At 56.7% G+C, this 12,159-nt stretch overlaps 1 protein-coding gene across 1 annotated transcript; it reads right to left on the reverse strand.

Annotated features, from left to right (window-relative positions):
* Nucleotides 1-1,256: 1,256 nt before the first annotated feature.
* On the reverse strand, nt 1,257-11,141 carry CSK (C-terminal Src kinase). The gene is made up of 13 exons (XM_071568666.1): nt 10,906-11,141; nt 6,165-6,241; nt 5,863-5,976; nt 5,236-5,348; nt 4,332-4,551; nt 3,876-3,969; nt 3,734-3,799; nt 3,484-3,583; nt 3,252-3,342; nt 2,848-2,921; nt 2,554-2,749; nt 2,260-2,346; nt 1,257-2,142 (listed from the first exon to the last, which is right to left on the reverse strand). The coding sequence occupies exons 2-13, from the start codon at nt 6,177-6,179 to the stop codon at nt 1,960-1,962; spliced, it is 1,353 nt and encodes a 450-aa protein (XP_071424767.1). The 5' UTR covers nt 6,180-6,241; nt 10,906-11,141; the 3' UTR covers nt 1,257-1,959.
* Nucleotides 11,142-12,159: the final 1,018 nt, after the last annotated feature.

Below are 12,159 nucleotides of genomic sequence, written 5' to 3' on the forward strand. Positions count from 1 at the left end.
TAGCTACGAAGAACCATATTTCTCTCAGCAGTTCTCTTTCAGCATCATTGAACTGCATCCTGGAGGGTGCTGAGACAACAAACACCCTCCCAAAGACCCTGTGGGACCATGCACAGTACCAGAAATTGCCAGTGTACAGCCATTTGAAGGAAAACGATTTTTGGGTTAGATTTCCCCTTTTTTGATAGCTGGCAGGGGTCTCTCCAGAGCAGTGACCCAGGGCAAGGGGAGCAAAGGGGACATGGTGGGGGACAGGACCAAAGTTCTTCCCTGATGTCTCACATCATGTGAAGGTTTTGGGCATTTCTCACCGCTCCCAAAGCCATGTTTCTTGCAGGCTTTGCCTGTAAATGACTTTAATCTTCATAAGCCCAAAAAGTAAAGCTGCTTATCTGGCTGGGACCTGCCAGAGCACTGGGAGGAATGGGGGGGACATGGACAAGAGGAGGGGGGTTAGTCCAGGGGAAATGAAATGCTACCAAGCCCATTACATCACTGTCCTGGCCCCTGCAGACATCTGGATGTCCCGAGGTCTCAGGGGAAGGGGGTCAGGAGCACATCTTCCCTCCAAAGGATGCATGCTCCATCCTCCATCCCACACATTCCCCATGTGCCTGTGCCCCAGCACTCCCTATTTTTTCCTTTAACTCCCCTCCAAGAGCAGTCTCAGTCTCAATCCTGGTCCAAACCAGATGGAGAGCTCCTGACTCTGGCTTGCCAAGCAACCAGCCAGCAAAGCCGATGCTCTGAGCATTGTTTAACGCTGAATAATTCCCTGTGGATGAGGGAACTATTAAAAACCTGCCGTGCCAGACACCACCTCCATCCAACACCCTCTAAAGCAGCACGGGGACAACTCCTTTGAGCTTGGTGGTCCAGGACACGGGGGTCCTGCTGCACAGATTGCTTTTCCCTCTTGACTGAGACAAGCAGGGCAGGGAACAAGGTCCATGAGGTCGAGGAATCAGCCCCAAAATGCATCCCCAGGTTTTCCTCCACCGGCTCCAAGCATCAGGAAGCAAAGCCTGGATTAAAGAGTTTTGGCATCATTTGGCAGCTTCATCACTGTCACAACCTCACCAGTTCCCATGAGCAGGATCAAGCCAAGTGATGTCCAAGCTACTCATCCCATCTGCATGGGGACCCTGGGCAGAAATAGGGGTGTTCATCCCCACTTTTTACCCTGCCAAGGGATCCCAGAACCGCAGGGAGCAGAGCCATCAACAGAGGGGCAGTGAGGCAGGATGTGCCGCGTCTGTATGGAATGGTTTTTTTTATTACAGTTTTTAATCTCACAGTCGATAGCATTACATGAGAATAAAGCACTGGACAGGACTGGAAAAAAAGGCCTCTGGAGACAGCATGCAAACATTGCAACGAGTTTAAAGCAAAACAACCCAAAAAAAAAAGCATCTGGCAGGGATGTGGGCACGCTCTCCCAACTGGGCGGCGAGTCCAGCGTCTCCCCGTCAACCATCACATCTGTCGCTGGGGGTTTCCTTTTTGTGTGTCCTTTTCATTGGTTTATTTATTATTATTCTCCTTTTATCAACCTTCCTCTTGCTCTTTTTTTTTTCTTTTTTCTTGTAATTACATTAAAAAATAAGATTCGTACTTTTAGTAAAATGCCCAGCGCTCAGCTGGGCCCTGCTTGAAATAATAAAAAAACCCCAAAAAAACCAACAAAGCCCCCCCCAAAACTGAGAAAACAACAAAAAAAAATCCACAAAAATAAAAAAAAGGAGCCTGGGAGACCAAAAATACCCCACCCCAAACCTGGAAAATAAAAAATAAAAACTGACAAGATTTGGAAGTTTGGAAGCAACCGGGGGATTCGGGTGGGGACGATACCCCCGGGGCTCCCTCCTGGTGCTGGGGCTGGGCAGGGGGACTGCCCACACCCCGGTCCCACCCCCAGCGTGGGTCCCCCCGGGCTGCTGGGGTGGGTGAGCCCCCACCTCACAGGTAGAGCTCCTTCTCTTTGATATGCACTAGCTGTTCACGGAGCTGGTGGAAGGACGGCCGGTGGCCGGGGTCCAGGGTCCAGCACTTCTTCATCACCTCGTAGACGACGGCCGGACAACCGTCCGGAGCATCCATCTTATAGCCCTTCTCCACACGGGGCACCACATCCTTCAGGGGCTGCGGGTACAGGGTGGCAATCAGGATGTGAGGGTATGGGCTCTCCCCCCAACAGGGGCTCAGCCTCAGCACCCTCAAAAATCAGCCCTCGGGGTACTGGGGTAGTCCCTCACTTACAATTCTCGGATAAGGCACTCGCCCGAAGGAGTAGATTTCCCAGAGGAGGATCCCAAAGCTCCACACGTCTGACTTGGTGGAGAATTTCTGGAGGGAGGGGAAAGAAGCCCTGTGAGCAGGCTCAGGCAGGGATGGGGGGCAATAGTTCCTCTGCAGCTGGTTGTGGAGTCAGATAGTGGGAAGTGAGACTCAAGCACCATCTCTGCATGGAAAATTTGGGGCAGCCTGGAATATGCCCCCTTCCTGCAGCCTGCTTCATATCCAGTAAGTCCAGGGGCCCTTCTCCTCACCCACCTTTTCTCTAAGTGCTTCTGGTGCTGTCCACTTGACTGGCAGCTTCCCCGTGTCCTGTGTGGAGGAGGCTTCCTTGGTCAGCCCGAAATCGCTGACCTTCGCAATGTTGTCCTCTGAGACCAGGACGTTCCTCGCCGCCAGGTCCCGGTGGACAAAGTTGTTGGCTTCCAGGTACTCCATGGCTTCACAGACATCTCTGGGTGGGGTGGGGAGGAGAAGGGGGTTAGCAGGGCAGTCCAAAAACACGGGTGGGTGCAGGTCAGGGTGGTGGGCATGGCCTTGCCCTGTACTTACAAGGAGAACTTCAGCAGGCAGTCTGCCCCAAGGACTGATCGCCCGCGTGACCGCAAGTAGTCTACTAGGCTGCCCTGGATGGATGGAGGGAGGGATGGAGACGGCATCACCAGAGTCAGCATCCCACCTGCTGCCCTCTCCCACCTTGTCAGGACCCAGGGATGATGCCCCTCCCTGGGGGCAGGATCTTGGGATGATGTTCCTCCCTTGGGCAGGATCTGGGGATGCCAACCCTCCCTTGGAGCCAGTGATGGGAAACGCCACCTCCAACCACAACAGTGGCCCCAGGGAGATGCCACCTAAGCTGGGATGACCCAGCTGGTCTGGCAGGGTGCAGCCCCAGGACTCTGGGTGGGGCAAAAGGGACAGAATGGTAGGGCAGGTGGCTGGCATGGGGGTCTCACCTTGGCCATGTACTCAGTGACGATGTAAAGGCCACTCTTCTCCTCCACAATCACTCCCAGGAGCTGCACCAGGTTGCTGTGTCGGAGCTGCCTGCGTGGCACAGGAGGGTTAAGGGCAGAGTTTTGAGGAGAAGGGGTCCCTGCAGGGTATCAGGGACCACTCATCCCTGCTCATAGGGACAGAGGTGCCCCTCCCTCATGCTGTCCCCACCCCAGTGACGGTGACACTCACGTCATGACGGATGCCTCCGCCAGAAAGGCCTGCGCTGTGGCGTCGTTTTTAATGCACTTCACGGCGACTTTGTTCCCCCGGTAATCCCCCAGCATCACATCTGCAGTCCAGGAGAAGTGGGCATTGGAGGCACTGGGAAGCATCCTGGCCTCCTGGGGCCCCACCACCACCCTAAGGGGCTGCACAGGAGTGCTCCCCACCACTGCCACCCCGGCTTAGGGCCACTGCAGCACTAGGACACTGGGCTCACCTCCAAATTCCCCTTTGCCAATGATCTGTAGCAACTTGAGATCCTTCATGTTGAGGGCCCAGCCACCTGTGTGGGGGAGAAGGGGGAGTGAGGGGGTGCTGGGTGGGTTCCCAGGAGCCAGGGAGGGGGCACGGCCACTCACTGCGAGAGAACTCATCCTGCGCTGCCACCGTGCCCTCCATCACCTTCGGTTTGATGAGGCGGGTGCAGAGCCCATCCGCGTCTGTGGTGTAATGCTGGGGGGGACACAGTGGGGGGTGGGGAGGTGGGAGACACCTTGGGGTGGGAGTCCTGCCAAGGCGATGCCAGACTCTGGGATCCCACTAGGTGGCAGTATGAGGCCACGGATGGGCCTGGTGGGGACTGGGGGTCCTTGTCCCTCCTCCTGGTGGTTTCTCTGTCCCCTGAGCATCCTACCCTTGTCCACTCTCCTTACCCCAGGGGTCTGTCCCCAGCAACCCCACACCATGGGGTCAGCAGAGAAGGTCCCACCATCTCCTGACCTCCAGACCCACAAGCTCCAATGTCCCTGTATGTCCCCATCCAGCCTCAGGCTATGATCTGAGGGGGACCAGAGTGGTGGTAGCTCAAGCCTCACCTCCACCAGCTGCATGAGATTCTCAAAGTAGACCTCCTCATCGATGCTCAGCTTGCTGGAGGAGTAGATGATGCGGTAGTGCTCCACCTTCCCCTCACAGCTCACACACAGAGTGTAGTCCCCAGGATAGTTGGTGCTCTCCCTCACCAGGAAAAGCCCCGTCTCAGGAGGGTACAGCAGCCGCTCTGCCTGCTCCCGTGTGATCTTCCCATGAAACCACCTGCACCAGAACACACAGGGCAGGGTAAGGGCTGGGGATGTGCTGGCTGGATCCCTGTCAGACTGCATTTGGGAAAGATGGGATGTGGAGCAGCAGCTTTCATCTCTGCCTGCACAGGGACAGTTTGTCTATGCTCCTCTTTGCTGTCCTCATCCACCCCTCAATACAGCTCCTTCCATGGCATCCTGCTTCCCATCTCCTGGTCCTCAACCTGGGATCCAAGCCCTCTGCACACTCCTAGGAGCTTCCTCCCTCCAGCTCCCCCACACTGGGAGTCACTAGTGGCTCTGGGATGCAGCAGGAATACCAAAACCATCCATCCATCTGCCTATGTCCCATCCCTCCTGTACAGACCCTGTTCCAACCTTCCTTCTTCCTCCCAGCAGCCTTTACAACCCCAATTTTGGGTAAAAAACCCAGTTTGAAGTGCAACCCAACCATCCATCACATTTCAAGCCATGCAAGCAGCTCCCAAGGCGTTCAGACCTCTCCCCAGCAGCAAATCCCAACCCCAGATCCATGTGCTGGGAAGCCTTAGCCCCTGCCTCTTATGCCTTCTGACATCGCTAAGCCTTGTGAGGAATGTTGCTTCTGCTTGGGCCATGGCTCTGAGCACAGGGATGCTCCAGACCAAGCCACCTCCCCCCAGAATTCACCTTGGCAGAGTCCTGGTTGGATACTCACGGCATGAGGCTGAGCTTGATCCCAGCTTTCACTCCTTCCCGCTTCTGGACGTAGTTAGCAGGGATGATGCCCTCCCGGCCCACCTTGTTCTTCGCCTTGTACCAGTTGGGATCCTGTGGGAACAGCAGGATGTCACAACAAGCCTGTGGCCTCTGGAGACAGCTGCATTCCACCCAAGGAGTCCATAGCAGTGTCAGCAGGGCCCTGGGGACTCCCCAGGCACACTGGTACCTGCTTCCTGGCTGCAGGAAGGATGGGATGTGCAGGGGATTGGGGTTGGTGCTGAAAGCAGCAAACCCTTATGCTGGTGGTCCCATGGGGGTCACTGTGGACCCTTTCCCAACCTGCTGGGCATCCCAGAGCTCCCCAAACCCACAGCCCCTCTTTTCCTTCACCAGAGTCAAGCCCAGTGTTGCTGCTTCTCCCATCGTCCTCCACCTCCCAGGAGGCACTTACATTTCAGAGAAACCTTAACTAACAAGGCCATGAATTAATTAACTGAACATGTGGCCTGATTCCTGTCCAGTGGGACTGCCAGGAGCAGGAGATCCCACTGACACATGTCACAGGATGAAGGAAGTGTGTCCCATGGAAATCCTGGTGTGGGAGGTGGCAGGGAAACCTTACCTTGGTGACAGCGACGATGGTAAGGACGTCTCCTTTGCTGAAGGGCAGGTCCTGCTCAGCGGTACCGTGGAAGTTGTACTTGGCGATACATTCTGTACCGGACGGCCAAACGGCCTGGCCAGAAAGAGGGTATGGCATCAGAGTCTTGGATGGGCATGTCACCCCATCCCTGGACTCCCCTCAACCCTCAGGAACACCCCTCTGATGTAAATCCAAAGGGGATCTACTTAAACCACATTTCCTCATGTGCCTCCTGAGCACTGGGGCTGCTCCATCCCGGCCTATCTTCATCCAGAGCTTACCTGCATCCCTGACATCTTCTCAGGAGGTTGGGGGTGCGAATCTCACAGGGGGGACACGTCACTTGGTACCATGAGACCTGCATGGAGAGAAAGGACGACTGAGAACTGGGTATGGCAGGGACAGACATCTAGTGAGGATGCACAGGGAGCAGCCTCCCCCAAAGGATGTGTTTGTAAGCCACGTGAGCATCTCTTCTCCTGCCACAAAAAGGTCCTGTCTGAGGTGCTGCTTCCAAAGTATCACCAAATCAAGGTCAGCCCCTGCAGACAGAGGTGGGACCAGCGTGGAGCTGCTCACCCAGATTATGAGGCATTTGCATGGATACAGCTTCTTAACATCAAAGTTTTTAAGTGCAGCATCTGCATCAAGTTAAATTACAACACAGTGTGGATGAATGGAGATTCCCAGGGAAGGGAGCAGGGATGACCTTCAGGAGCCCTATCCCACTCTTCTCCCAGGCTATGCATCCAGGGCCCCAGTCTCCCCTGGTGACCCGTGTGTGGAAACATCCAGCCCTGAGAGCTTCCCAGGCCTGGGATTAAAAAAAAAAAAAGTATTTACTCCCTGAAGGATAAAACCCATTGGGACTCTGGTACAAAAGTGGTCCCACCAGCTTCTAACTCCAGGGGGATGCACTGACCAGGGGTGCTGTGTTCTGCCCTGAGGTCCTGGGATGAGTGTGTGGGAGTGGAACAAACCCGGCTTTATTCTCATGGCTTCCACCCCGGGGAAGGGATGAAGTCACTGGCCCTGGAACCAAACCAGGCTTTCTTGGGCTGGGGCACTGGGGTCATGCTGGGCTGGGGGCACAGGCAGAGCAACCCCCAAAACCCACCCAAATATTTATTAATTCATTGTATCAATTCAGGGTCATTGACGGTCACCGTTCCCAGCCCTGCTGTCGGCAACTCGAAGTATTTTGGGAAGGAGGAAGTGAAACAAGGGGCATGGCTGAGAGACGGGAGGAGGAAGAAGATAAGGGGCAGAACTGTGGGGAGGAAGAATGCGGTGAGAACACGGCCCTGTTTCCACCACAGCCATGCCCAGCACCAACCGGAAAAGGTGTCACGCTGTCACCAACCAGCTCCTTCACCTTCCCCCAGGGCGGGGACACAACACAAACCGCTTTATTTTCGGCATCAGAAAGGAGAAACCAAGGCTTGGATGCTCAACCTAGGAACAGAGTTTGGGGACCTGAGTGCTGGGGTTTGCAGTGTCTGTCACCACCGAGTCAGGTTGGTTTTCTTCCCAGCCAGCTCCGGGGCTGCTGATGAGGAAAAGCCTCTCGAGATGGCACCCAAACCCAACCTGAGGGCACCTGTGAGCCTGGAGGGCTCATGCCATGGAGGGGCCAGGATCCAGGGGAGGGCAGAGCTGGGTAATACTGGGCTGGGGAGCGCCAGCTGGGAGTGCAGCCCCCTGAAACGGCCGCAGGTCCAACTCCCCGCCTTTCCGAGCTGACCTTTGATTAAAATTTCGATGCAACAAAAATTTCAGCAAAAAGTCTGGATCCCACCAGTCCAAAATGTACCACAAGAAAAACAGGGAATAAACTACACTCTCTCAGTCCAGGGAGAAGGATTTGGCTGAAGTCTGGAAGGAGGTGGTTTAAGATGTGATGCAGGGAATTTCTCACTGCCAGGGCTCTCAGCCGTGGTGCCCATCCAGCACCCAGTGGGGACACCGAGTAGAAGCTGGTTCTGGGCGTTGCTCAAGGAGCAGCTGATGCCCAAAGCGTTGAGTGAGTGCTTCCTACCGTCTGTGTGTTACTTTAAAACATCAAAAATGAGCAGGATGGAGGTTTTATCAGAGGTGTGACTCCAGCTGGAAAACCGTGGCTGGAGCCAGGTCAGGGTATCAGGAAGCATCTAGAAGGGATGCCCAGGAGGCCACCCCAGGACCATAGCCCACCTGCCTGTTAGAAAAGCCACCTCCCACCCTGCACAGGAGCTGGATCTTCCCAATCCCCAGGCCAGTTGTTTGGCCTTTCAGCTCATGGATGCTACCAGAATTTGTATTTGATAAAAGCAGAGTGGATATAAAATTCATAGCCTGCCTTCACAAAAAGTAGTTTTTCCCTGCTAAAAAGGAAACTACCCCAGCAAACCACACCAAGTACATGTTCCAGCCGGTCCCAGCTTTTTAATCTTCCAAGATCATGGATATTCATGGCACTGGACTGTGTCATTGTTATAAATACACAAAATAAATTTGCTTTTCAGTATTAAAGAGGGAGGTGATTCCAACACTAAGAGCTGCCCTTTTCAGAGCCCTGGCACAAGTTGCCCCAGCATAAATTACCCCAGCACGGACCTTCCTCGTCCTGAGCCTCATTCCATTTCCAATTGTTACCTAATTGCCTGCCTCAAAGCCGAGACTTTCTGAGGAGGAGGAGGAGGAAACCACACGCCCCTGAGAGCTCCCAGCTCCAGGGCTGCTGCCACCCGGCCCCTTGAAGGCCTGTGGTGGCCTCATGTGACAGCCAGCAGTTCCTGCTCTGCACGTCACCCACGACCTCGTGTCCGTGGCCGCTTCCGCCAGCCCCGTATCCCTGTGGGATGGTAGGTTAGGAGAAGGATGCACTGATGCTGGTGGGGTGGATCCAGAGCTTAAAAGCAGCATTCTCTGCCTTTCAGGAAAACACAGGCATTGCCCTTTCTCTCCTAAAGGAGGATGTGCAGCAGCACAAGGGAGAAAATAATAATAATTAAAAATTTGCCAGAGAGCAGCTTGACCAATTTGGCAGAGCCAAGAGCTGGCTGGGTCTGGCTATCTTCAGCCCTGCCAGGCGTGGGTTTGTTCCCTGTGGAAGCTCCCCATTCCTGAATTGGGGTTTGGGTTGTGCTCAGGTGAACACACTCTGCCAAAACCCACGTCCCGTTTTTCTCCACCTGAGCATGCTCTGAGCCACTCAGTTCAGCAATCCCAGTGATGCATCTCATCCCAACGCTGCCCCCCGAGGTTCATCCCCACTGCCTTCCCCACAGTCCTGCTTCTGGATTTCCTTCCAGGAAGCCTGGCTCAGCAGCCAAGAGTTGGGAAAGGTGGGAAGGCCAGGTACAGTGAGTACCTTTGTCACCATCCAAAGGGCACCAGAGAAATGAGCTAGGGAAACCTTTCCTGTCCTTAATCACCAGCCAAAACTGTGCTGTGCCAGACCCACAGGCAGGCTGGGGAGGAACTGGGGACTCCCAGTGTGAATTCCACCTGAGGAGCACCATCACCATAGCATGGGGTGGAGGAAAGATGCCACATTTCCATTTCAAACCCAATTAGGGGAACAGGGAGCACCTGCCCATCACCAAGATGACTCTATATTAAATAAAGTTTAGTTGCCAATGGTAGGAAACCTTCATTCCTGATGGAAACAGATGTGTGGATTTGCATCTACCCACTTCTGCTCATCTATCTCCCCTGACCAAAACATCTCCCAGGGAAGTTCTTTAAACTTAAATAGAGAAACCCAAACCAACACAAAACCAGACAACATCCTCCCTGCCTCTGAAAGATCGTATCGCCTGTTATTACAAGGAACACCTACGATTACTCTAATTGAAAGAAAAACGTTCCTCCTTCATCTCACCCATGAGCTCACACGGTTTCAGAGCTGCTCCTCCAAACCAGCCACAAATGGGTGCCCTGCTGTGAAGAAAGGGAAGGTGTCTTCCTTCTTTTTCAATGATTTAAAATTTTTTTAGAAGAAAAAGAGAAGATGCTGCTGGTCAGACCACAGGAGGCACCTGGGGGACAGCTGGAGGCCTGGAGAGAAGCTGCTCCTGGCCTTCCCATCACAGTGAGGTTTTCCAGGCCCTCCTCTATCCTACAAAAACCTCATCAGGGTGATTGTTTTCCGCCCCAGGTCCTGAAGGATGTCAGGGTATCCCTGAGGATTCACACATGGCGTGGAGAGGAGCACAGAAGGGGTTTTTTGGCAAACACTCACTCGAAACTAAAAAGATGGGGGGAGGCAGCAGCCACAGGGTGAAGTGCACCCCAAAACTCCCTGGGCTTGCAAGGGTTTCATCACTCCCATCCCACCGATTCTCCGTGAGGGTGGATGGGGATGCTCCCAAATCTTTCCACATCCCTCCCTGAATCTCTCTGGCCCCTCCCTACCTTGCCAGGATGGGGCTGTGCTCCTGCGTGGGTCCACTGGGAACAAATCCCTGTCCCGCAAGGAAAGCTGCCATTCTCCTCCTCCTCCCTCTGCCCAGCCCTCCCATCTTCGATTTTTTTTTTTACTTTTCCCTCTGAATTTTGATTTTTTTGGGACTGTTTTTTTCGCCCGACGGCACAGCCCCTTTCACTCTCGCTAAACCAACGAGCAACAGCCGTGGCTATAAATAACCCGCTGCCGGCTTATTGACCAAAAAAAAAAAAATCCCCAAATTTAAAAAAATCAACCCAACAATAAACGCGCTGCCAACGCCTTTGGACACCCGAGCCCCTCCTTTGGTCCCAAATCCCCCTCTCCCAAGGGCCTTTGTATGGGATGGGGATGCAGCGGGAGGAGGAGTTGGTACCCCGGGCGGGCTCGGGGCCGTGGGCAGGGATGCTGCGGGGGTGCCTGCCTGTCTGTCGGTCTGTCCCTGCGGGACAGGGCGCGGGGCGAGGCGTCCCCGGGGACGGCGGCGGGGCGGGCGCGGCCGTGCGGGGTCACGGCGGGTCAGCGGGGCCGGACCCGCCCCCCGGCCCATTGTCCGCGCCCCGCTGCCCCGGCGCGGGGCCCGCATCACTCACCTCCCTGCGGGCCGGGGCTCAGCCCGCCGCCCGCTGCTCCATGCGGCGCCGCCGGGGCCTCCGGGCTCGGCTGGGCCGCCGGGGGGCGCGGGGGGGGCGGCGGAAGGGGCGGGGGAAGCCGGAGCCGCCGCCGCCGCCGGAGCGCGGCGGGGCCCAGCGCGGTGCGGGACCCGCGGGGTGCGGAGGGCCGGGGCGGGCGGGGGGTGCGGGGCGGCGGGGTCGGAGGGAGGGAGGGACGGACGGACAGACGGCCGGAGGGAGGGAGGGAGGGAGCGACGCCCGGAACCGGAGCGCCCCGAGCCGCACCGCGCATGCTCCGGGCGGACCGCGCCGGCAGCTGGGCGGGGGCACCGGGAGGGACGCGGCGCCACCTGCCGGCGGTGACCGGGAGCGCCACCGGGAGCGGCAATGGGACCTGCACCAGTACCGGGAACGGGAATGGGACCTGCACCAGTACTGGGAGCGGCAATGGGACCTGCACCAGTACTGGGAACGGGAATGGGACCTGCACCAGTACCGGGAACGGGAATGGGACCTGCACCAGTACTGGGAGCGGCAATGGGACCTGCACCAGTACCGGGAACGGGAATGGGACCTGCACCAGTACCGGGAACGGGAGCGGGAACAGGAGCGGGACCTGCCCCCAGCAGCACAGGGAACGGGAACAAGAGCGGGACCTGCCCCCAGCGGCACCGGGAACGGAAACGGGACCTGCCCCGAGCGGCACCGAGAATGGGAGCGGGACCTGCCCTCAGCGGTACCGGGAACGGGAACAAGAGTGGGACCTGCCCCGATCGCCACCGGGAACGGGACCTGCACCAGTACGGGGGACGGGAGCAGGACCTGCCCCGAGCGGCACGGGGAACGGGAATGGGAACGGGAGCGGGACCTGCCCCGAGCGGCACCGGGAACGGGAGGGGGAACAGGACCTGCCCCGAGTGGGAACGGGAGCGGGACCTGCACCAGTACCGGGAACGGGAATGGGACCTGCAGCACTACCGGCACCTGCACCGGGAGCGGGATCTGCATCGAGCGGCACCACCACCCGCACCGGGATTGGGAGCGGGACCTACACCGAGCGGCAGCGGCACGTGCACCTGCACTGGGAACGGGAATAGGACCTGCACCGAGCGGCAACGGCAAAGGGACCGGCACCGGTAGCGGGGTGGACACCAACATGGGGACCGGCACCCCTACTGGGTGCAGCAAGAGAACTGACAGAGGCAGCAAGACCCGCACCGGCAATGGGAACGA

Source organism: Pithys albifrons, chromosome 13 (genome assembly GCF_047495875.1).
Source record: "Pithys albifrons albifrons isolate INPA30051 chromosome 13, PitAlb_v1, whole genome shotgun sequence".
In the NCBI taxonomy this organism is placed as follows: Eukaryota; Metazoa; Chordata; class Aves; order Passeriformes; family Thamnophilidae; genus Pithys; species Pithys albifrons.